General features: G+C 41.3%; 1 protein-coding gene across 3 annotated transcripts in view; it reads right to left on the minus strand.

Moving 5' to 3' along the window:
• Positions 1-25,172, minus strand: part of GRB10 (growth factor receptor bound protein 10) — a 217,501-nt gene that overhangs the window by 17,364 nt on the left and 174,965 nt on the right. For 2 of the 3 annotated variants that reach the window (XM_089654934.1, XM_089654933.1), the window contains 8 exons: positions 24,374-24,448; positions 23,308-23,445; positions 17,455-17,565; positions 15,302-15,400; positions 10,398-10,469; positions 9,275-9,391; positions 3,407-3,473; positions 3,235-3,322 (listed from right to left, as the gene is read on the minus strand). In XM_089654934.1, the coding sequence (XP_089511060.1) occupies positions 3,235-3,322; positions 3,407-3,473; positions 9,275-9,391; positions 10,398-10,469; positions 15,302-15,400; positions 17,455-17,565; positions 23,308-23,445; positions 24,374-24,448 (767 nt within the window). The remainder of the gene's footprint in view (positions 1-3,234; positions 3,323-3,406; positions 3,474-9,274; positions 9,392-10,397; positions 10,470-15,301; positions 15,401-17,454; positions 17,566-23,307; positions 23,446-24,373; positions 24,449-25,172) is intronic. The other variant, XM_089654935.1, reaches the window with a different exon arrangement.

The raw sequence follows: 25,172 nt of genomic DNA on the forward strand, positions 1-25,172 counted from the left end.
TCTGACCCTACCATTTGAATGTCGCAGCTGAAAGACTCAGATTGGGCAACATTTTTCCAGCCTTCTATTGTTTAATTTTGTTGAGCCTGTGCGAATTGTAGCCTCCGTTTCCTGTTCTTAGCTGATATGAGTGGCACCCCATGTGGTCTTCTGCTGCTGTAGCCATCTGCTTCAAGGTCTGACGTGTTGTGCATTAAAAGATGGTATTCTGCATACCTTGGTTGTAACAAGTGGTTATTTGACTTACTGTTGCCGTTCTATCATCTCGAACCAGCCTGCCCATCCTCCTCTGACAACAGGCCATTTTTGTCCACACAGCTGCTCCTCACCAGATTCTCTTTTTTGTACCATTCTCTGTAAACTCTAGAGATGGTTGTGCGTGAAAATCCAAGTAAAATACTCAGACCAGCCTGTCTGGCACCAACAACCATGCCATGCTCAAAGTCACTTAAATCCGCTTTCTTCCCCTTTCTGGTGCACGGTTTGAACTTCAGCAAGTTGTCTTCACCACGTCTAGATGCCTAAATGCATTGAGTTGCTGCCATGTGAAAAGGGGATGAGCAATTTGTTTTGCCAAGCAATTGAACAGGTGGACCCAATATCTATCTCTTCATCTCATTTTCACACTCATCCAGTCATAAGTACCCAGAAACTTAACCTCTTCACGCTGGCTGCACACAAAATGTGTGGCCTCCCAGTGTCTGGGGCTAGACGCCGAGCGGCCACATGTGTGCATTTAAGAAAAACATGTGCTGAGAGTGCGTGCCCTGCATGCTCCCAGCACACATGTCCTAAACAATCATACAACTGTCCTCAAACACACAGAAGCAGATTTAAGCCAGTCATACATGGATCGAAATTTGGCCGGTTCAACAGGGATCAGCCAAATTTTGATCCCGATTGACTTCTGTACAACTAATCTGTCCAATTTTTCCTGCTTGATCAACACTGTCAGCTACAGCCAGCATCACCAATCAGTGTATTCTGATAGGGACATTTCTTCGTCGTCAGGATACAATAGCTAGGTGGGGAGGCTTCCACACACTGTGTGGATGGTGGAAACTAGTCTTTCGTTTAATCCATTGGTTGAATGAAAATAAATAAATAAATTTACTCATTTATGGGCTGCTTTTACAGAGACTCCCAGGCAGTCTCCCCAGATAGGCTAATAACCCAGAAACATGTTCTTATACTTGCCTAAACAGTGTTGCTTTGAAATTTATCTGGTTGATTGTTACATAACTAGTCACTGGGATGCAATTAAGAGGAACCCTGGAACAAATTGAGTTTGTTGGTCACTGTAATTAGTCCTTGTCCTCGGGCCAATTTCTTTCCGCCTAAAGATGATCTTATTGAAATTAGACTGTAAATAGTGCTAAAAATCATTTTGGTTTTAGATATATTTTAAATATGTACTTTGTTGCACAGTAAATTGCATAGCCTCAGTGTTGCTAAACTAAGGTGAAAAAGGAAATTGAATACAAAAGGGGGTAAAGCATACATAATAAAGATGGGCCCAGCAGGCATGTCAGCGTGCAGTGAACTGCACTTAGGATTCCGCTAAGTTGGTAGAATATCTAGGCAATGTAGGTTGTAACTTGTCATGTTCAACTAAAAGGTTACATTCTACATCATACTTGGCATATACCAAGTTACAATGACAGTTACCAGGATGCATAAATAGGCATTAAATTAGAACTGTTGCTAGTCTTAAATTTACCAAGACGACCGTTTCTACAGAAAATTCCTCTAACATGTGGAAGCAAAACTCTGCCTCTACATACTCAGCCTCCAGCAAGGAGAATAGTGAGATCACCACATCTCACTCCAAATATTCTGAAACTAGCAGTTACATGCAGAAGTGGCTATTTTTCAGGAGGAAATCAATACAAAATTACTTTAACAGCCAGTAAATATGCTTTTAAAGTCTAAATGCAATAGGAAATATTAACAATTAAGTCAGCCCCCGCCCCCCCAAAAAAAAAAAGCTGACCATTAATACATTGCTTCTTCAACACTGGAACTTAAGTGGGCAATCCTACTCCATCACAAACCATGAAGGATCAGCGGTCATGTCATCAGGATGGGATGTGATCATAGGACTTGCATTGTATGGTATGACGGCAAGTGAGGTGGGGAGAGCCAGTTTGGTGACCGGCAAGAAGAATGGCTTTGGAGAACTGGTCATACCAAATAAATAAAAAAAAAAAAAAAACTGGTGAGGAGGAAGACTGACAAAGAAGATTAAAGCAATTCTAGATCACCCTATAGAAAAATAAGCAATATATTCTTCAACTGGGAAGAGTGCAAAATTATTTTTTAAATCACCACCCAGAGCTGGGCTTTAAAAATAAGCTCACAGACCAGAGTAGCTAAAGCTTCCGTAGGCCAATCCAACCTCAAAGTTAACACATGCAGTCAAGTTGTTGAAAAAACAAGTCTGCGCATTTTCTGCCCCCCTCTTCCCGCGCATTTTCTGCCCCCCTCTTCCCGCGCATTTTCTGCCCCCCCTCTTCCCGCGCATTTTCTGCCCCCCCTCTTCCCGCGCATTTTCTGCCCCCCTCTTCCCACGCATTTTCTGCCCCCCTCTTCCCACGCATTTTCTGCCCCCCTCTTCCCGCGCACCTAGTTCTGTTTACATTACAGATTAGAAGGCTGGCAACTCACTGCTGATAGGAGGAGCTGAGCTAAGGTGAGAAAGTGAAATCAAAGACTTCAACTGCAAATCTGAAAAAGGGAATTACTCCGCAATGCCGGTTGCTAAAGAGGCAAGCAACTGTCGATTTTTATTTCCTATTTAGGAAAATATAAATATTTGATTTTGTTTTAGTTTTCATACAGTCCTATTCTAAAAAGGCACATCTGTTCCAAGGTAGTGGCACCAAAAACAGTTACCAAATATCAAATAAAATATTACCCCCACAGGTGGCCCATGTTTCATGGACCGAAATATTGAAAATTGTTTTAATTGACAAAAAAAAAAAATCTTTTGCGGTTAATGCCCATGACCACCATCAACCATATCCTGATGTACATGAACAGCAGCTCAAACTTTGCAGTTATCCTAATTTAATACCCAGTAAAGATCATGTGGTCTACTGGCCTAAAATTTGCAAAACATTTGTACAAAAGAATTTGTAGGCCTTTTGTTTCCCAATATACATTTCATGTGGCTGAAGGAAGAACATTTTTGTTAATCGTACTCTCATTTAAATTTTGAATTAAAGTACTTACCCATCGACAAGCCCCTGTTGTTTAATGATTGTTTGGGACTCTTCTCGAGATATTCTGCCATGGAACCAAGGCTGTGTCCTATGAATAACTACAAGAGAAACAAAAATGTTACTCCAACAAAGCAGAGCAATTATACAATTTTTTAAAAAAATCAAAAGTCCAGACCAGTTACCTGTGCTAAGCATAGAAGGATGAAGTGGGCTTTGGCTTCCTAAAACATTCATCCGTGAACTGCGTTTCTAAAAAAAAAACAAAAGCCACATATTCCCATGAGACTGAAATTACAGTGGGGAAAAGAAAAACAAAAAAAACCAAAAAAAAAAAACAAAAACACATCAGCAATGCTGTTATACATGTAAAGGATTGTAACGGTCAGGGACCACTAGCACAGACTTCATTAACCACCTGCCCTCCAGAGGATTTACCCCCCATCCTGACCAGGCCATTTGTTTGCGATATAGTGCTGTGTTACTTTAACTGACAAATTGCGTGATCATGCAACACTGCACCCAAATTAAATTTAAGTCCTTTTTTTCCCACAAATAGAGCTTTCTTTCAGTGGTATTTGAGACACATACACATACATATTTACTCTAGATAAAAAGCAAATCCCTTTCTTGGACCTTCTGATTCAGAGAAGGGTACTTTGCTGCTTTGTTTTTAAGAAATGTCTTTGTAATCAGATACTTTACTATGAGCAACTAGTCACCATCCTATTTCACGCAAAAGGAATACCCACCGGGTAACTTTTGCGCATTCAGCATAACTGTACAAAAACGGCTGACCAAGATTGAGGCGCAACAACTATATGCAAGATTCCCAGAAAGGGGGTATTTCCATAAGCCAAATGAGAGCACTTCAATGTGACAGAAGTATTTTGGGAACAGTAGGAGGAAGTACTAGATATCTAGACATTTGAAAGTGTTAACTCCATGTCCAGTACTCATGAAAATTGTTAATATGCTAATACATTCTGAATTCATAAAAAAAAAAAAAAAAATTTATGCGCACTATAGTTTCTGGGCCCTACTACAGGTACATAAATATAACATGCACGTTATATCGCTGTGATCATCAGGAGCAGGAGAATTTATTTTGGGTTTTTTTTTGTGGTAGGTTATAGTAGCATCAGGAAATATAGCTAAATTTAAATTTTTTTTTTTTTTTTTATTTTGGGCCAGTTTTCCTTAGGGAAAAAAAAAAAAACAAAAAAAAACCAAAACCCAAAAAAAAAAAAACAGGAGATATCCGTTAGTTTACCACCAATTCGTCCTGAAAAAAACAAAAAAAACAAAAAAAACAAAAAACACCAAGGTATAATCCACTTGGATTGTTGTGATGATACATACAGTTACTAACATGCCAAAGTTGGATGTGGGTGTTAAGGTTTGTTTGACCCTCGATTATAAAGGAGTTAATCAGTTATACACACTGTGAAATGCGTACGTATTCAGCTATTAGCAGAAAGCGCTCTTTCATCTTAAATCTAGACCGATGACTACCAGCCGGTAGGCATTTATTAGACTAGTGTTTTTCACTTTTGCAGTCAGAGCACTCTTTAAATGTATGTACAATCTCAAGGCACCCCATTCTGAAATTAAAAAAAAAAAAAAAAAAAAAAAAAAAAAAAAAACACTAAAGGTTTACATAACGCAGCAACATTCACACATGTTGGACACCCAACATTAGAAGTGATTTATTCTTCCAAAGCCAATACACCTCTTCACACTGGTACTGACTTCTACTCCCTTGTTTCTCTTCCCCCCCTATTCAGCTAATGTGACCCCAGTGCAGATGGAGGGCGAACAATGATGCTGTGCAGGAATCCTACATCTTCCTCGTCAAGCAATTAGGTCATTGGTTGTTAGGATGCTGGTGACTGGAAGGTTGTAATGGTGCTTAATGAAACTTCACAAGCCAGTGGATGGATGAAGCCAGCCTTTTTGTTAAATTTTTGGGCAATTTTTAGGCATTTTGCCAAGGCACTCCTGCAGAAACCTGAAGGTACCACCCCAGGGTGCCAGGTCACCCTGGTTGGAAAAGGCTGTATTAGAACAAGCAAGCAGACTGTGGTCCCTTCAGGACTGGAGGGATGCAATAAAATGGAGTGGACTGTAATCCGTAAATGGAGAGCTCTGTGGCTCCCTTGTCCTGAAGCGTGGTACGCTAGTAAATGAAACTTATGTCAGCACACATTGTCTTGCCAACTTCAGGTAGTAGGTGTGCTGACAGTGGTTTAACATGCAGTTATACAAAGCAAAACATTGGATCTTGCTGGAAACGGAATATGAAGGAAACCAAGTAGCGCAATGGTGTCTTTGGAACCATACAGTGCAAAGAGTGGTGAGAAATGCAACAGTGCTGAGTATCTGGCGGCAATATGATGATTTAACAGTTTTGATGGGACTGATGTATAGCTATCCATGTGTGGACTGTACTGATAGAAATTTAATCTTTTACCTACATCATGCTGATAATTTCTACTAGCTCTGTTGGCTATCCTCATCTAGCTTGCTAATACATACTATATGCTTTACAGACCACATGCCTACTCTTGTCCGTCTCTTGTGTAGCAAATAGCTTTGAAGATTTTTTAAGTAAAATGGCATTACTAGAACACAGAAGGCATCTACTGATGGTTCCATTCATTTGAACTACCTTTAAAAGCCATGGAATTGCCTGACTGGAGCAAAGTGGGACAGGGCCCGCTCTGATCTATGAGCGGATGGGAGTAAACCGACTCCCCTGTCCATTTATACTCAACTACTCTCTGATCTGCCTAAAAAGAGGACAGAACCCACCCCCCCTTCTTTTTGGACCAGATCAGACCTAGGAGGTAGGTGGTTTAACCACTTGCCAACCACGCTATAGCCGAATGATGGCTACAGAGCGGTTGTCCAGTTCTGGGAGGGCTTCATATGACATCCTCCCAGAACACGCCCTCCTGCCACACCCCCAGCTATCTCCATGATTGCTGTGTCCGTAGGACACAGCAGATCACGTGATGTGGTAAAAGGCCAATCACTCAGCAGTGCACCGGTAAATGCAGTTGTCGGTTATTGGCTGCACTTTGCTCATGCTATGACAGCCTGAGCAAAGGACTGTCCATAACCAGCAATGGTCAGAGGATGAATAGACACCGATTAGCGTCACCCCATCAACGCACATTAGTGAAGGAGAAAAATTGCCTGTTCGCAAAATGTTATAATAAAAACAAAAAACTTTTTTCCCCAAATGTTTTGCTCTATTGTTTATAGCAAAAAAACACCCAGCGGCGATTAAATACTACTAAAAGAAAGCAATGTGTGAAAAATGATAAACATTTCATATGGGTACAATGTTGCATGACTGCTCAATTGTCAAAGTGCGGCAGCACTGAAAACTGAAAATTGCCCTAGGCAAGGGGGTATACGTTCCCGGTAGGCAAGTGCTTAAATGGACAAATCTATTTACACCTGCATGTTTATAGGAATGCATGGACCTTCCCATCAGGTCTTTCTGAAAAGCAGACCTGATCAGATCATCCGTGTGAAAGGGGCCTTAATGAACGAAGGGGACTAGGTCACTAAGCAAAAACAGGGACTAACCAAGGCAAAAACCGGGTAATCTCTTGCCGATAGGAGCAGTGGCAGCATGATGCTTCCTGAATAGACCATTAACAGGGCATTGAATGCATACACGTGACACTAGATCGTGATGGAGCATTCAATAGTAGCAATAAATGTATCAGCGCCCAATGCCCACACTGCATATTCACTGAAGAGTCATCAGACTGGGTCAGGCAGGAAGTTGTGTATGACTATGGACCTGCAAATCGCTCTATAGGTTAACAGTACCTAAAAGTTTGGGAAATGCCACAAGCAGAGCCCAGTGTCCTAAGGTAACATTCCGGGTGGGCCTCAATCTTCGGTCCAGCAGGGACTAGCACATTATGAAAGGCTTACCTGAAAACAAAGCCCTCCAGCAGAGCGCTATCACGGGAGTCTCAGGCCGTGGCACGGCTCTCAATGGACGACACGCCGTCCATTGAGAACGCAGTGTGCATGCGCCAGTGACATACCAGCGCTTCTGAAGTAAATATCTCCTAAACTGTGCACATTTAGGAGATATTTACAGTACCTACTGGTAAGCCCAATTAAAGGTTTAGTTGTAGGTAAAAATAAAAATGAATTTACTACCACTTTAACCACTTGCCACCAAGCCACTGCACATATACGGCGGCACTCGCAGGCAAAACCATGTTTTAAAACGTGTGTTTTGTAAATAGGGAGCACGTGCCACCGCCCTATCTGTCCTGCCGATCACCACCGCAGATGTGAGTGGCCGGGTCACAGCTGCTCCTTAGCGGCTGTTTCCCGGCGATCGGCGGCAAACAGTGACAGACAGCACAGCTGCAGTAGCTGTACTGTCTGTCACTTCCCTGCCAGCTCGAGGATGAGCTGATCAAGAAAGAACAGTTCTCTCTCGATCAGCCTTGTCCCGCCCAGTACAGACCCCCGCCCCCTAGTAAAACACTCCCCTCACTCCTATAACCCTTCCCTGCAAAATAAAGTTAACCCCTTCCTCCCCAGTGCCATTAGTACAGTGTGTTTTTTTTGCACTGATCACTGTATTAGTGTTTTTGGGGATGTCAGTGACCCCAAGTCAGTACCCCCCAATGTCAGAATGTCCGCCGCAGTCCCGCCATAAATCACCGGTTGCTGCCATAAGTCCCTGATCGCCGCCATAATTTGCTGATAGTCGCCATTAGTATATAAAAAAACTAAAAATCCCAGTATCTTTCCTGCCATTTGGAAACGCTTTAACTTTCATGTAAACCAATTAATTTACACGTATTGGGGGTTTTTTTTTTTTTAGCAAAAACATGTCGCAGAATGCATTTTGGCAGAAATTTATGACTAAATTTGATTTTTGCATTTTTTTTTACTGGACATGTTTTATAGCAAAAAGTCCAAAAAAAGGATGTAAATTTCATTTATGTACCGTATTGCATGACCGCGCAATTGTCCGTTAAACTAGCGCAGCGCTGTATAGCAGAAAGATGGCGTAAATTGCAGTATTTATACCATAGTTTGTAGACGCTATAACTTCCACACAAAGCAATCAATATACACTTATTGGGATTTTTTTTTACCACAAATATGTAGCAGAATATATTTTGGCCTAAATTTATAACCAACTTTGGAGTTTACTATATATTTTTTATAACTGAAAGTAAAAAATATTGTTTTTCTTCAAAATTTTTGGCCTTTTGTTTACAGCGTGAAAAATAAAAAGCGCACAGGTGATCAAATTACACCGAAAGAAAGCTCTATTTGTGTGAAAAAAAGGACGTAAATTTTATTTGGGTGCAGCGTTGCATGACCGCGCAATTATTAGTTGAATTAGTGCAGCGCCGAGTAGCAAAAAGAGGCCTGGTCATTAAGGGGGGTAAATCCTCAGGAGGGCAAGTGGTTAATATCAAATATCAGTCTGTACCAGTGACAGAGGAACACATTAAGTTTCCCTTTTGTTTACAGAATGCAGAGTCCCACTTCTAGATCCTTATCCCATTGTTATCTGCAGTGTACAAAACTAGTTACAACTGATGAGATCTGCCAGCAGGATACAGACATGAACTTCCATTCCTCCACAGAGGAAAACATCAGTTTTGGAGTTTTCAGAAAAGAGCAATTACAATTTAAGCAATACTTTTGAGCTATGTGAACGAAAACATGTAACCAATATAAAAGTTAGCTGCAATAGTGGAAATACACTTTATGGCAATAATTTGTTATAGTTCACCTTTTTTCCCTCCGTTTTGGACAAATCATTTATGGGTTCAAGACAATTGGCTGCAACCGGTCACCAGCAATGATAATTTAGACCAAAAGCTGCAAAATTGCTTTAAAGCAGTGAGGAAGGAAAGCCGCTGAATTCCTTAATATCCCGTGGCAGTTAACTGCTGGCTTGCCGTTTTGCAATCATTTGTGTACTTCACATAAAATATTAGTTTTTCAATCTCGAGATTCATAGCACAATGATGCAGGGCGACATTTACCCTCCATGCGTGACCTTCTTCGATTGCAGCACTTTGTGCTTCTAAAGGATTTTCAATAACCCTCCCTGTCTGCCCAGAGAAATCCATAGCAACTAAGCAATTTTCTGATACACTTCTCTGAAACGAAACAAAAACAAAGAAAATACATTTTTGGTTACACAGACTAACTTTTGATTATATAGCTTGTTACATTATTATTATTCAGTATTTATATAGCGCCAAAAGGTTTGCTCAGCGCTGTACATTATAGTGGGGGACAGTACATGGGACAATACAATACACGAGGGGTTCAAGGGCCCTGCTCTTTTACATAATGCTATTTAAGAGTTTATCATATTATTAGCTTTGTTAAAACAGATTTACTTGTGTGAGCACCTGTTGCAGTAAATTTTGTCCGGTTTAATTTTTTAGTTTCCTTTAGAGGACTGTCACATGCATGTCCTAGACAACTTTTTTAACCTCCTCCTGTCTGGATTTTAACACAGGGAACTTGCCAAAAAGATGTGAACATCCCCAAGGCAATAGGGGATCATGGGCCCCCTGTGTCCTTGGCCAAACTCAAAAAAACCTATTAAAAAAAAAAAAAAAAAAAAGTACCAGGGGCATCTCATGGGGCCCCCTATTGACCCCGGGCCGTGCCCGAGTTTCCAAATGGTCAGTCTGCCCCTGATTAAAAAAAAAATAATAATAATTTACCTTGGGATATTGAATGTTGTAAATTCCTAATCCTCCACAAATAAATGCCACTTTTTTTTTGACTATACCATAAATATATGCAGCAAAGCATTCAACTATACGGGTTCCCTGTAAATCAGAGAAAAAAATATTTGCTAAAAGATCAGAAATGGTATTGGCTATTAATGTGATGAATTCAATAAGCCAGCCAAGGTTGAACTGGCCAAAAAAAAAAAAAAAAAAAAAGAAAATTGTGTGCTGAGGTTTCAGATATATCTTTGGACGTGTAGGGGTTAAAGAAACTATTTATATTTTTAAAATGATTTTGCCCTATTCAAACTGAAGTAACTTATTACCATGTAATAAACCACAGGAAACAGAACCCATTTCAATCTGTTGCAAACATTAGGCATCCTAAAAATAGTTCAACAAAACAGCATGAACCTACAGGTGCTGCGAAGTTTGTTTGCAGACTTTTCTGTTGAGGAATTCTGTAGTTCTGATAGAGCAGCACACCGTACTGTAAAAAGGAGAAATACAATTTATTTATACGAAAAAGTGGAAAATGGAACCTGCCATAACTCTACTGTTACATACATACACTACATACACTACATACATACACACACACACACTACATACACAACTGTAACACACACTGCCCCTACTGCAATTTACTTTCACCCAACACTGAAAGACGTTAATGCATCAGAAAACTACATTGACATTTCCACAGAATTGCAGGAGTCCACATATTGGTCTTGGCTTAGCTCACTAAATGAGTTAACCAGCCATTCTCAGCGGTCATTACTAAATAATGGCTGCTTTGGCATATAAAAAGGACTGTTGCAGGTTATGGAATTAAAGAACAGAAACAAAGATTTACACAAACCCAAAACACTAATACTTCTAAAGCCTCTGCAGGAGTGCAAGAGATTAGGGGGTCAACAGGCAAGACTTTGCTACAAAATGTGCTTATGGTACCTGTCCGGGGAAAAACGTATTTCAATGTATTAGCAGAATCAGCATGTGTCAGGATTTTTAAATATATACGGTTTAAAGGGCTGCCATTGTCTCAGTTGCTTGAATCTTTCCTATATGAGAATACTGGTAATGGCATACTGACTTTCATAACTGTATTCACTTAAATATTTAAATTATGTAATTGTACTTTGAAATGTTTTGGCAGATAAGGTTTCTATTTCAGTTGTATTCATTACAAAAACTTGAATTTTTAAATTGTACAACAAGCCATATTTGTATTCGTTTCCTGCAATCTCATGTACTACTATTACTATTCAGACTGTAAAACGATGGGGTAGTTTGAAGTCTGAAGTGGATAGATGACCAGAGAGCAGGTCCTCCTTCATCCAATCACAGCCTTGACCAAGCTGGAGTCTAAGTAAACAATTAGGAAATAGTTATGTATTGTATGATCGTGGTGTCTAAAATTGGAAAAATAACTGTCAGAACAAAGACATGCGTACACTAACCCTTACCATGTTATTGATATAAACACCATTACAGTTTTGTGAGGGCTGGGCGGAACTGGGAGCCCCCAGGGCTGGGCGGAACTGGGAGCCCCCAGGGCTGGGCGGAACTGGGAGCCCCCAGGGCTGGGCGGAACTGGGAGCCCCCAGGGCTGGGCGGAACTGGGAGCCCCCAGGGCTGGGCGGAACTGGGAGCCCCCAGGGCTGGGCGGAACTGGGAGCCCCCAGGGCTGGGCGGAACTGGGAGCCCCCAGGGCTGGGCGGAACTGGGAGCCCCCAGGGCTGGGCGGAACTGGGAGCCCCCAGGGCTGGGCGGAACTGGGAGCCCCCAGGGCTGGGCGGAACTGGGAGCCCCCAGGGCTGGGCGGAACTGGGAGCCCCCAGGGCTGGGCGGAACTGGGAGCATCGTGCGAGCTGAGGACTGTGAAACCGGAAGCATCGTGTGAGCCAAGGACAGAGTAGGACTGGGTGAAAAGCAGAGGAGAGTAGGAAGAGTACACACCCCACCAAGGACCAGCAACAAAGGAGTAGAGGATACCAGATACTGTGTGGTCAGAAAGCAGAAGCAGGGAGAAAGGATCAGGGAACAGGAAAAAGGAGAGGACTATGGAGCAAGAGAAGAGGAGAAGAGGATGCCAGAGGCCATGTGATTAGGGAGGAGGAGAGTATGCCACGGGCCGTGTGATCAGTGTTTGGGACATGTCAACCAGGTAGGGAATAACCAGGGTTCAGAAAAGAAGTCAGGAAGAGAAATCAAAGCTAAATTAGTGAAAAAAAGATTCCTAATTCTCTAGAATTATCCCCATTAAAGTGGGCACCTTGTTTAATGGTTTGGTAGCACGATTCTGAGCAATCATGTGACATGTATACATTCCTTGAGCATCTGTTGAAGCACGAATACTGCTGCATAAAATGTGCGCAAGGCGTTTCCTTGGAAACGCAAGTCCTAAACTAAGGAGGCAGCTGGCAACACTGCAAAGCATTGCCAACCTGAAAGCAAGCTTGGACTGTACCAATCAGTTGCTGGCAGGTGCCATCAGAGGTGGGTGGAGATAAGGTGGTACAGGCACCAGAGCAGAGCAGTTGGACAGTTAAACGGGGTAGAGGGAAAAGCATTAGGGAGGCCAGTCCTGAGCCACATCTCAAATAGGCCTGGTTGCGTGATATTGGGGATATCAGTCTAGGAGTGGCAGTGCTAGAGCAGAGCGACTCCCCTAGCTGCCAGAGGAACAACTTCTCCAGTGAGGATGGGGGCAAGGATAAAGGAAAGTATAGACAGATTCTGCTAGTAGGGGATTCAGTTATTAGAGGGACAGACTGGAAATTGTGGTCTTTATGACAGATTGCCCTAACAGTATGTTGGTTGCCAGGGACTCACAGGTTTGGAACATTACAGTCTGGATTGACAGATTGTTAGGTGGGGCTGGGGAGGACTCAGCGGTCATGGTACATATTGGAACCATTGTCAAAGTTAGAGGAAGGTGGAGCATCCTAAAAAAGGGGTTCAGGGACTTAAGCTATATTGAAGAAATGGGCCTCCATAGTGGAAGTTTCAGAAATGCTGCCTGTGCAGAGCCAAAGATGCAGCAGGATATTAGAGAACCTAACAAGTGGCTGAGGACCTGGTGCATAAGGAGAGTTTGGGGTTCCTGGAGAACTGGGCTGAATTTTCAGTTGGTTACAACTATAGCAGGGACAGCCTGCACCTAAAAGGGGAGGGTTCATCTCTATTGGGGGGGGATGGTCAAAAATCAGAGGAGATAGCTGGATGTAAGCAAAGGTCAACATGTACTACTGGGTGCATTAGTGGAAGAATAACCAGGATACTGAAACCAAAAAGTAAGTAGGTTGGCAGAACAAAATTGCAACCTCAGAAATGAGGACAACATATGCACTCGTATGAAACTAAAAAGGCATGTACACAAATGCTAAAAGCCTAGCTAATAAAATGGAACTGGAGTTGCCGATCTACTAGGAGGATTTTGACTTTAGGAATGTCAAACCTTTGACAGCTCACATGACTAGCTTGCCACTGTCCAGGGGTACTCCTTGTATCAAGGGACAGGGAGGGTAGAAGAGGGGTATGACTATATCAAGAATGATTTGACAGTGAACATGAGGGGGGCAACATAGCTAATGGGGTAAGGGAGGGAGGTAGAAACATTGCAGCTGGAGCTTAAAATGGAACAAATGGAAAATTTAGTGGGCGTATGTTAAAGGCCCCCTAACTTGAAAGAGGAGGAGTCTGACTTCCTGTCACAGTTAGGAATGGCGGCAAGGCAGGGCAATGCTATATTGGGGGATTTCAATCATCCAGATATTGACTGGGCAGAAGGAACGGCTCACTCATTTAAGACCATTCATTGCGGGACAACTTCATGGGTCGATGAGTGGATGCCTCAGCTAAAAATAATGCATTGCTTGACCTACTAATTACAAACTCAGATCTGATCGCTGATGTGAAATTACAGGACAACTTCGGAAACAGCGATCACAGAGTAATAACATTCAATGTAATTACTAGTAAAAAGGAGGCATGAGGGTAGTGCAAAAACTAAATTTCAATAGAGCCAATTTCTCTAAACTGCACACCATACTAAAAGATATTAATGGTATCAAATTCTGGAAACCTTGAACAGATTTTGCACTCTAGTTTTAGTAAATCAAACCCATCATCATAAGTAGTAAACAGTGTGGATTTAAGAAAGACCATTCTGGCCAGACAAATCTGCTAATATTTTATGAAGAAATGAGCTGCCATCTAAAGGAAGGCCTGTGGATGTAGTGTATCTGGATTTCACGAAAGCATTCGATACATAAATGCTTAATTCACAAAACAGAGGTCTGTTGGCTTGGACCATAGGGTATGTACCGCGATAGAAAACTGGTTGCAGGAGCACGTCCAAAGTGTGGTGATAACTCGTGTGCACTCCGAATGGTGTGGTAAGTGGGTCACCTCAAGGCGCTGTCCTGGGACTATTAGTTTAATTTTTTCATAAATGAGAGGTTTGTATACATAGCTCAATCTCCACATTTGCTGACTAAAAGCAAAGTAGGAAAAATACTTCACAGCAAGATATAGAAACCTTACAAGAAGACCTCAATTAAAAAATTGGATTGGCAACTACATGGCAAATTAGGTTTAATGTTGAGAAATGTAAAGTAATGCACTTGGGGGCCAAAAACATGAACGCAAGTTACTTGCTACAGGGAGAACCTTTGGGGGAATCCAGGATAGAAAGATCTGGGGATCCTAGTAGATCAGTCTTCGCAAAGCTGCTGCAAACAGATTAGCATGCATTAAAAATGGTATTTACTCAAGAGATTCTACCACTTTACAAAACTCTGGTCTAGCCACAACTTGAATATGGTTCTTGTTCTGGTCACCATTCCTCAGGAAGGATATACTGGAACTAGAGAGTCCAGAGAAGGACAACAAAAGCTAATAAGGGGACTGGAAGACTTGAGTTCAAGGAATGACAAGCATTAAACTTATTCTGGAGAAGAGATGCTTGAGAGGCGCTATGATAGCGATATACAAATACCTCAATGGTGATTGTAGCATAGTGAGGAAAATAGTTTCAGGGAGCTTAAGACGACTTGAAGCCACTCAATGAAATTTGAGAATAGGTTTAACTTTACATTGTATAAGGGGCTCTTTGTTAGAGCAGTAAGGATGTGGAACGCCCTTCCACAATCAGTGGTGTGTCCGTGGGAAGTGTCAACAAAAACAACCACCTCTTAGATGGGCACCTTGATAGACACCTACACAGGTTGAAGTAGATGGACTGGTGTCTTTATTCAACCTTACCAACTATGCAACCATTACCTGCTTTATCCAAGGTATTTAATGAAATTTTACCTTCAAAAGTCTGAATGCAGTCATCCAACATGTCCTACTTTGTTCGTCTTCTGCACACAGAAATCGCAGGTCTTTAATATCAGTTCGGACTCTGTTGGGCTATATTACAAAATGTCAAGGCACCATTTGAACAAGAGGGTACTTTTACAACTTCATGCTAGTCATTTCCACATAACCCTATCCCCTCCAAGAGGTTTGTTCCCAATTACTCCTTATCTAAAGATAGGCATTGATTACATTCAATACCTCTCTAACTAGCCTTGTATAGGTTATTCGGGCAGGCCACTTGCCCCCTTTGTGTCGTCATGAGGTTTATAAGTTAGAGAGAACATTACAAAAAAGTTAAAAAGCGCATGTAGTGTATTGTGGAATTCTGACCACAATGATCAGTGATAATTGACAGCACAGCAAAATGGTCTAGGGCAGTGGTTCTCAACCTTCCTAATGCCGTGACCCTTTAATACAGTTCCTCATGTTGTGGTGACCCCCAACCATAAAATTATTTACCCAGTAATTATAATTCATGAGTGTCGTTTTACCTCCAATACTGCTGCTTTCAACACAGTAGCTGCTTTTAACAGAGTAGCTGCTTTCAACACAGCAGCTGCTTTCTACACAGCAGCTGCTCTTTTCACATCGGAAATGTGTTTTCTGATGGTCTTAGGGGACCCCTGTGAAAGGGTCGTTCGACCCCCAAAGGGGTCGCGACCCACAGGTTGAGAACCACTGGTCTAGGGGACCCTAAAGGATAGCTGTATGCTCCGGTAACAAAATGCCAAGCACCGATTAGGAAGAAGTGGGCCACCCTCAGAGCATTAAAACTATACAGTTATATCCCACAACAGTACTAGTACACAGTGCATTGTATGTACTTTGTCTACCAATTTCTGATCCTGCTGCATCTATGAATGTCCACAAGCTCTTGAGAAGTGAATTATGTTTGCTTTGAGGTGGCTTCTACAAGATAGACAGCCAGAGGTAGACAACAACCACTTGCCTGCAGTTTGCTGACACAACTAGGTCTAGTAATAGGAGCAGCAGCATTTTGGGGGATATAACCGAATACAGATCTACCTGAACCTACAGATATCCTTAAAATGATCTCATCTCAACATGAAACATCAAAAAGATGACTGATAAGCAGCTCATCTTCCGAATATATTACTTCGGATCAGTTAATGTATATGCAGTATAAAGAGATTACCAAAATTTCACCAGCTTTACCTTCATGAAAAGATCCCCAGATTTTTGTTAAATATTTACAAATATTTAAAATGACTAACAGGTTAGAGGTACATCCTGTTATACGGTGACAACAGTCTGTCCCTGCCCACCACCGTCACAAACGCCAACTGTAGAAGACTTCAAATGACTGAACTAACACACATTACATGGGTACACGCCACTGTTGTCACCATCAGGAAACCCATCCTGAAAAATCACAGCGGTGGCTCGTGTGCAAGTGACTGCTGCATGCTGTAACTGCTGAATTTCTGCAGGCTTTATAAAGATATTATTTATATATTTATATATATATATATATATATATATATATATATATATATAATGCATTTGTTTTCAATACACAGAGCTTTAGCAAACCAAACGTCATTCAGTTTCTTCTGACACAGCAGATACCTTACAATACTTGAAAACCCTACCATAACCAAAATTCAAAGGTCTCCACAAAAAGGTAAGTTTAGAGAACAGAATATCTTGATGCACATTAGAACATTTAGATAGCAGAAAAACACAGCCAGTTCACAATCTACATAGTGTAGCCGCAAGGCAATATAGTATAATGTAGCCACTGACTAAAAAAAAAAAAAAAAAAATTCAAGATAATTTCCTATGCATGGCTGTGGAGTTAACAGGGTAAGAATATGCCTATAGTTAAGAGCTATAAATGGACTCAGTAGCTCACATGAAAGCTGCACATTAACCATTTTCTTTAGAAGAGTACTTTGTGCATAAGTCTATGACAACTTAGATAAGTTTCAGCTCTAGGTACAGTTACTGGAAGAGAAATTCTGGTAAACTACCAATAATTTATCTGCTCTTTATGAACATAGAAATTGAAAATGAGGTCTATTATCTATTCTTTCTAGTCCACATTCAAATGCAATTAAGCTCTGGATAAGCATGAGTTTTACCTTGACACAGAATCCAAAATCTGTTGGAGAGTTATACAGCTTCTTACAGGAAATCAGCGAATAAATATTGCTATCTTCCAAGTCTGATATTCCCTGTAAATGTCTTGGTTCCTGTAAAAAAATAAATAGCCTATACTGAAACAAGAGATCATGATGCTCACTATTTTCAAGAAATGGCAAAAGCTTAAAGCAGACCTTCAGCCAGTTTATGAAATTTGTTCTATTTGGCTTATCTACCCCTCCTTTAAGAAATAATTGTTTTAGAGGTAGATAAATTTGTATTTTTTATTTTTTTAAACCATATTAGAGTTGCAGTTTACATCCATGTCATTCATCTAGGCGATTGATGTAGCCAGGTCTAGTTCCCTGGACTCCTGGGTCATTGTCAATCCCAGGAGTGATCTGGGTTTTTTTTCGTCTTGTGAGACCAAGCGGAGGAGACTGGAGGAGGGCTAGATGAGTGCAGAGATGGGAGGAGATGGGTGTGGTCTTGAACCACTGTGCCTTTACTTCACAAGTATGATGCCCCATGGTGAATTTTTTCTTAAATTTATCAAAAACTTAACGGATGTTCCTCTTTAAGCCCTTGGCTGTTTAAGGGGTTTCAGCTGCTGGGAGACTGGCTGGAGTTTGTGATCATGTGACTGCAGTGATTGGCTGTCACATGATCAGAAAGCTCCCAATTGCAAGTAGAGACCGGGAACATTCTATTAGCCACTGTAACTGTGCCAGGAGCACACATGGTGCACACTCAGCACAGTTCAGTTATTCTTTGTGTTTAAGGCCCACCCGCCGAGAGGCTGCATATATGTGTGCAGCCAATGGATAGGAGTTAACTAGCAACACCAAAGAACAGAGTAAACAGCCAGGAAGCCGTATATCAAGATTTTGCATGCATGAATCTCTTCATATGGCCTTAACACCTTGCTGGACATGACTGAGGTCTGAGTTCATGCAATGTGGATGATAATCTGAGCCAAAGAATCTGCTGAAGCTTTCCAGAGATGTGGAAGATGAATAGTGCCCAAGGTAAGGTGGTGTTCAAGCCCAGCACCAATTACATTTTGTGGTCTGCTCTGGTCCAGTCATGTGCTCCTGTGCCAGCAAGCAGCAGCTGCAGGAGAGAGGAGGGAGTGCCAACAATGGCTAGGCCACGGGAACCTATAGGGGCTCCTAGAATTCCCAGAGCTGCAGAATGACATGATCAGACCAAATATACAGTTTTTTTGTAATTTTTACACAGGGTAGGTAGGATAGGTTGGGTTTTAGACTTTAATTCCACCTTTTTTGGCAAGCACAAGACTCCAAGTCTAAACTGTCTTTTTTGAGAGGGTGCAGGAATCTTATTTGAAGAAAAAAAAAAGCTAGATGACGAAAATCTTCCCACGGGGGCATTGTGTTTAGACAGAAGATCCCACAGCTGTCAGAAGCGCACGGATGAGGTTATAAAGAAGCTGAAAAACTAATTACAGGTCCAAAAAAAAAGCAGTGGCTATAAATAGATTAATTTTTTTTTTTAAAAAAAGGGGAATTTTGACTTGCTTGCAAATTCCATTGAGTACAGAACATAAGCAAGTCATTCATACACTATGGGTTATAGGCACGTGACTGGACACTGAAAAGCTTTTGAGAACACACCCCTCCCCCACCTCGGGGCACCTCCCCGTAACATTACCACACTAAGTCCCCCACTTTGTAGCAAGAAATGCAGAGTAACCAGAAGCTTTTATGGAGGATGCCCTGTACTGTACTTGTATGAGACTAAATTACAGGCAAGTCCAAATTCCTTTGATCTTAATCATACAGTACACAGGCAACTTATACACCAGATGTCTCCAAGCAATGAATACAAGGGCAAGCAGCAACTCAGCAAACTGAACTGTGTCAACAGGCCCAAGAACCTTGTGGCTGAAAGATGCATCTGCAGAAGATTAGATAGTTTTAGTAAAACTTGGGAAAAAAAAAAAAAAAAAAAACTATGAAAAAAGACCAGGTGGTAGCCTTACAGAGTGGGGTGACAGGCTTGATGCCTAAAGGCCTGGGATACGCCAACAGATGTGGTGGAGTGGGCTCAAGCAATGCTGGTGGTGGTTTTTGATGTGAAGCATATGTTCATGTAAGTAAATTAATTCTCCACCGTTTAGAAGCAGGGTTCCAATTGCGAGTTCCCAAGGAAAAAACAAAGAATCTTTATCTAATTGAAGCAGTAGTGTCCCAGGGAAGCACATGGTGCTGCAAAGGGAGCCCGATACAAGAAACCCCTTGAATAAAATTTTATATAAAGAATACAAAGCCAATGCCTTTGGAAAGGATTTGATAAGGCCAAAAGCTGCCGTTTGAGGGTACTTTGAGACAGATCCTGGCCAAGACCTGTTTGCACAATTACTTGTCAAAAGGTTATAGTTTGCCTGGCATTTTGGCTTTCGTACAAACAGGTATGAGAATAAATCTTCTTGGACATTATTCATTTTCTTGTAAAGGTATGAATCAAACTCAAACACTATCATCATTTAAGACTCTGGTTTCAACAGCTATGCAGTTAATGCCAGAGACTGAAATAGGGTGGAGTAGAGGGCCTTTAGATAGATTTTACCTGTAGGGAAGAGGCCAGAGGTCTTTTGCAGGAAGAGGCGGCATAAATTAGCCTCAACATAGACCAGGTGATAACTAGAGCATCCAAGGCCAAAAGCTGAAGAGTTCCTGGTTCTAGACACAGAGGTAGTTTGTTGTATCTGGAGGCTAGGATGTCTACATCTTGATCTCCTCCTCCCATTTTGTGGCATATCGTTAAACACATCTGGATGAAGAGACCATTCCTCCTGGTCCAAGCAGTAACAACTAAAATAATCTGGACAATTTTTCACTCCTGGGATGTGGACCACAGAAATTTCCAGACACTGAGCTTCTTGAGAGAGAATCTGGTTTGCTTCCATCAAGGCAGTCAGGCCACTGTGGTGGCATTGTCTAATTGTACCCAAATTGGGGGTCTTTACAAAGGGGGTTTAATGTTGGAGGGACTGCCAGGCAGCTCTGAGATCCAAGATCTGATGGGGAGTTTGGCCTCTTGTGATCATGTTCCCTGAACTGTCAAGGATTGAAGACTCCTCCCCCGTCTGACAGACATGTGTAAGAACTTTCCAGTTGTAGAGATCGAAAAACATTTTGCCACTGTTCAAGTTGAAGTTGTAATACACCAGGGCAAGTGCTTTCTTGTGCGGGAGGATAGAAGTATGGATAGATCCAGGGAAAAAGCCTGCTATTTTTTTATGCTGATAATGTTTAGTTGGAGTTCCTCAGTTGAATTGGGTGAAGTGTACTGCCTCAGAAGAGGCGACCATTAGACCTAGAAATCTCATGCTAAATCTCGCAATAAGTTTATCAGCCAGCCAAGGCTTGAAGCAGCTGAACATATTTTTTTTTTTTTTGGACATTTGTGAAAGTTGAGGGAGATGGATACTTCAGAAGGTAGTCTGGTTAGCCTGTCACCAAGTTGCCTTGAGTACTGAGAAGGGCAAGCAAGAGTGCCAAGAGCTTTGTTAACACTGCAAAGCATAGAAACCGCATGAGGTGGGTAAAGTGGGCCATGCAGATGGGCATCTTGGATGTCCACAGATGTCAAGTGTTCCCTGGTCTTGTCAGATTCCATCTGAAATTTTGGAATGTGAATTTGCTGAGGGATTTCCAGTCTAGGATAGGAAGGATACCTCTTGTTGGGTTTTGGTACTGTAACCAGGTCTGAGTAGAATCCCTGTCTAGTGGTGGTATGGTTACAACTCCGAGACAAGAGATGGCTCTGGGTCTTTTGCACATCTTACTGCCCTTGGGCAGTTTTTGGCTGATTTTAAAGTACCAAGGAGGTGGCAGACTATTGAAATCTACCTTGTACCTTTTTTTTTTTTTTTTTTTTTTTTTTAAAGACTCAACCCACATGCCTGACATCTGTTACCCAAAGATGCAAACTGCACCAGACATCCCCTACCCAAGCCTGTGGGTGCTCCTTCACTGTGAAGAGGGCTTGGTGCGTTTGTTGGCCAAGCCTTATTCAGAAAGGAAAAGGCTAAAAATAGGATTTGACTCTGGAAATTATGTAGAGAGAGGAGATACCCTGTATTTTGAGAAACTGGGAACTCTTGAGGAAGGATTTGTCATCTGAGGAAGCAAAATGTTACAGCCTTTGATGAATTTATCACGTGCCTCTACTAAATGGATCTCCAACTTGAAAAAGCATGTGTGACGCACACTTTGCAGGCAGATTCTGCTGACCAAGCCATTAGAGGATTCTGTGCATACGAATGGAGATTAGAGCCATTCTGGACATTTGTTGCATGAGGTGCTCCAGGGTACCTACACAGAAAAGAGCAGAAGGCAGGTGTAATGTTCTGCACCCGCATGATCCTGAACTACAAGGTCATGTTGGTTACTCATGGTCCTATTCCAGTTAGCTGCATTTTGATATAATGAAATGGTAAGAAGAGCTGTTCCAGAGCTATGCTCACAGTGTATGAATAAGTTGCCCGTGTCCTGTACTATATGATTAAGTAGTTTAGTGTCACCAAATTTGCAGCTCGTGTTTTAAAGCTTTTCCTTTTGACATCTGCCAACCTTTGACATTATGGGGGTTATTTACTAAACCTGAAGCGTGCACAACCTGGTGCAGTTTTGCATAGAAACCAATCAGCTTCCAGGTTGTATAGCCAAAGTTTAACTGAACAAGCTGATGTTAGAAGCCGATTGGCTACCATGCGTAGCTGTACCAGATTCTGAGTGCTCCAGTTTTTGTAAATCTCCCCCAATGTTTCAGCCATGTAAAGGGACCCGGATGAAGAAATTTTGGACAATTTACTACACAAGTTGTGCAGTAAATGGTATGCACCAGGATGAAAGATGTTCTAGGCTAGAATAGAAAATGGGGCTATGGAGAATGTGTCCTTTAAAGCGGTAGTAAAATCCACTTTGTAACACTTATCTACAGGTAAACTTCTAATAAAGCTTACCTGTATATAAAATTAAATTTCTCCTAAACGTGCACAGTTTGGAAGATATTCAGGTGAGCAGCAGCCGGTGATTTCACCAGTGAATGCGCTCTGAAGAGGAGCTATCCCTTCAGAGAGCTGCGCTGTGGCTGTGACTCCCGTCGTGCACATGTGCAGGAGTGACGCCATCATGGCTAGGCCATTCAATTGGCTGGAGCCTGCGAACTCGGAAGGAAGACCAGGTGAAGATTAAATCCATGTCAGCGGTGACTCTGCGCCGCAGAAGGGGTCTATTCTACAGGCATGTGACAATGTGCTAGTATGCAGGCCATTATGGTGTAAACCTGCAGGGTGACTGATGTGACAGTGATGTTAAAAGGATAAGTTCACCTTTGGGAACAGTTTATCAACTGCTGCAGCAGCCTGCGGTCCTCTCTCCCTGTACTAGCTGTCACTTTTTGAAACCAGCATGGCCGTAGGGGGCTCCGCCCACAAGGCCACGTCATTCATTCAGAGTTCTGTGAATGAATGAACTAAAAGTCCTGATAGCCTTGTTGTTCTCAATGAACGGCACTGTTGAGCAATGTGGTAGTTCATGGATTCTTCCGGTCTTTTACCTACTTGCCCATTCGAGGTAAAAGTAAATGCACATTTTTTTACCTGCAAAAAAAAATGTGCTGTTTTACCTGCAAAAAAATGTGCTTTTTTTTCTAGAAAGTAAACTTATTCTTTAAGTTTACTACTATAAGTCTTGTACAGAAGACAAAAATTCCTACCGACAAAGCAGTTTAAAATGACCTAATGCGTATTACAAATATATATTTTAATTGCCTCAAAATGCAGCTCTGCAAGTTTACAAGTGCTGCATAAAAAGTTATACCTTTGAGGTTCCTTTAGTAGAGCAATAAAGTCCAGATCTTCTCAGACAAATGAACAGCTTCTTCCATGATTTCTTTCCTACATCTTTAACATACAAGAAGCCTTGTATCTCTGGACAACTGTTGGCATTCAAAAAATTCTGTATTTAAAAAAAAAAAACAAAAAAAAAAAAACAAAAAAACTGGCGTCAACCAGATGTGTCCTATAGTAAAGTCAGTCCTTTAAGTGTCTTAAAGTCTACAAAAAAAAGGTATGGGCAACCATTACAGGACCAGACATAACTATGGCTCTTTTCTAAATTAAAAATGGGAGAAGTTAAAGGGGCACCTAGATCAAACTAAACATTTACTGTGCACACCCTTTGACCAGCTGATCATTTATTGTTCAGTAGTTTTTTTTCAAAAACAACCTTCCCATGCAATTCCGAATCATTTCTATGGACTTCCCAGGTATGAGCTCTTGTTCACAAGTCTATAGGACTAAACAGGATGAATCGAGCCAATGCATTGCTGCCAGATTGCTTTCGTCTGACAGCTGGCTTTTCAGATATACACACTGCAACCACAAGGTGTGTGTAAATCTGCCCTCCCCCCACCCTTACCCATCAAGTCAGTATGAATGGACCTGGCAGTAAAAAAGTGTTAAACCAAAAACCAAAGTTTTCACCTATTGTAGCATACCAATCCTTAGGCAATTCCTGCCTTAGGGTGCCTACACTCTGGGTGAAGGATCGACACCTCTGGACAGCTGCATTGTAAATCTGGGAGGGGAGTGTTAGATGAGCAACCTTTTTCTGTAAATGTTTTACATAAATAAAAGCTGTTCATTGTAAGCACTCCTGTCAAGCGTTAGATAGATTGTGTTAACCCTCTGCTACATCAAGACAGCTTGTTCTGTTGAAAAAAATACAACAAACTTACTGGCTAGATCACCAGGTGAAATTAAAGAAAAAGCCTTAAAGAAAAATTATCCAGCCATTGCATTTAAGAACTGGTAAGCTGCAATATAATAAAGGTTTGATTTTAGGTTTAATGCCACTTTAACCTCCAGCATGCATCAACTATTACCTGCAATAAATCAGATTGGGGAATGCTACCATTTGATTGTTGACACCAAGCAACCATCTGTTCTGGAAAGAAATTCTGAAAGAAGGGATTAATTTGTTATAATGGTCTACACCATAGAAAAATGCATGCAAACCACAAATACATTCTCATACAAGAGGCATTAAGAATCAATAGGACTGCAACATACAAATCTTTCAATGGTGACTATAGTATTGGGGGAAACCGGTTTAAGGTCTCGTGGAGTGAGGTAAGGTTAAAGGGGGGATGTCCAGGCGGATTTTTTCCCCACAAAGGATTTGCCAGAATCCAATCACCTGAAAGTACCAGTCTGACACAAGCCTGTTTTGTGTACTGTATGGTTAACCACCTCCAGTGCGGACAACTTTCCCCCCCTTCCTGACCAGGGCAATTTTCAGCGCTATCACACTTTGAATGACAATTGCGCAGTCATGCAACACTGTACCCAAATAAATTTTTTATTTTCTTTATTTTGGTGGTATTTATTCACTACTGGGATTTTTATTTTTTTGCTATGCAAATGAAAAAGTCCAAAAATTTTGAAGTGTTTTTTTTTATAAAATTTTGCAAATAAATATTTCATCATAAATCTTTGCCAAAATGTATTCCGTCTTTAGTAAAAAAAAAAAAAAAAAAAAAAAAAAAAAAAAAAAAAAAAAAAAAAAAAATTAGTTTATAACCAAAAATAATTTTTAAACTTTTTTTACATTTTTATTTTTTATTAATTTTTTTACATACTGTCACCCTAGCAGTACAGTGTCACCATGGTGACACTGTACTA

Source organism: Staurois parvus, unplaced genomic scaffold (assembly GCF_062004578.1).
Source record: "Staurois parvus isolate SC_StPar_1 unplaced genomic scaffold, SC_StPar_1.0 ptg000814l, whole genome shotgun sequence".
NCBI classification, from domain to species: domain Eukaryota; kingdom Metazoa; phylum Chordata; class Amphibia; order Anura; family Ranidae; genus Staurois; species Staurois parvus.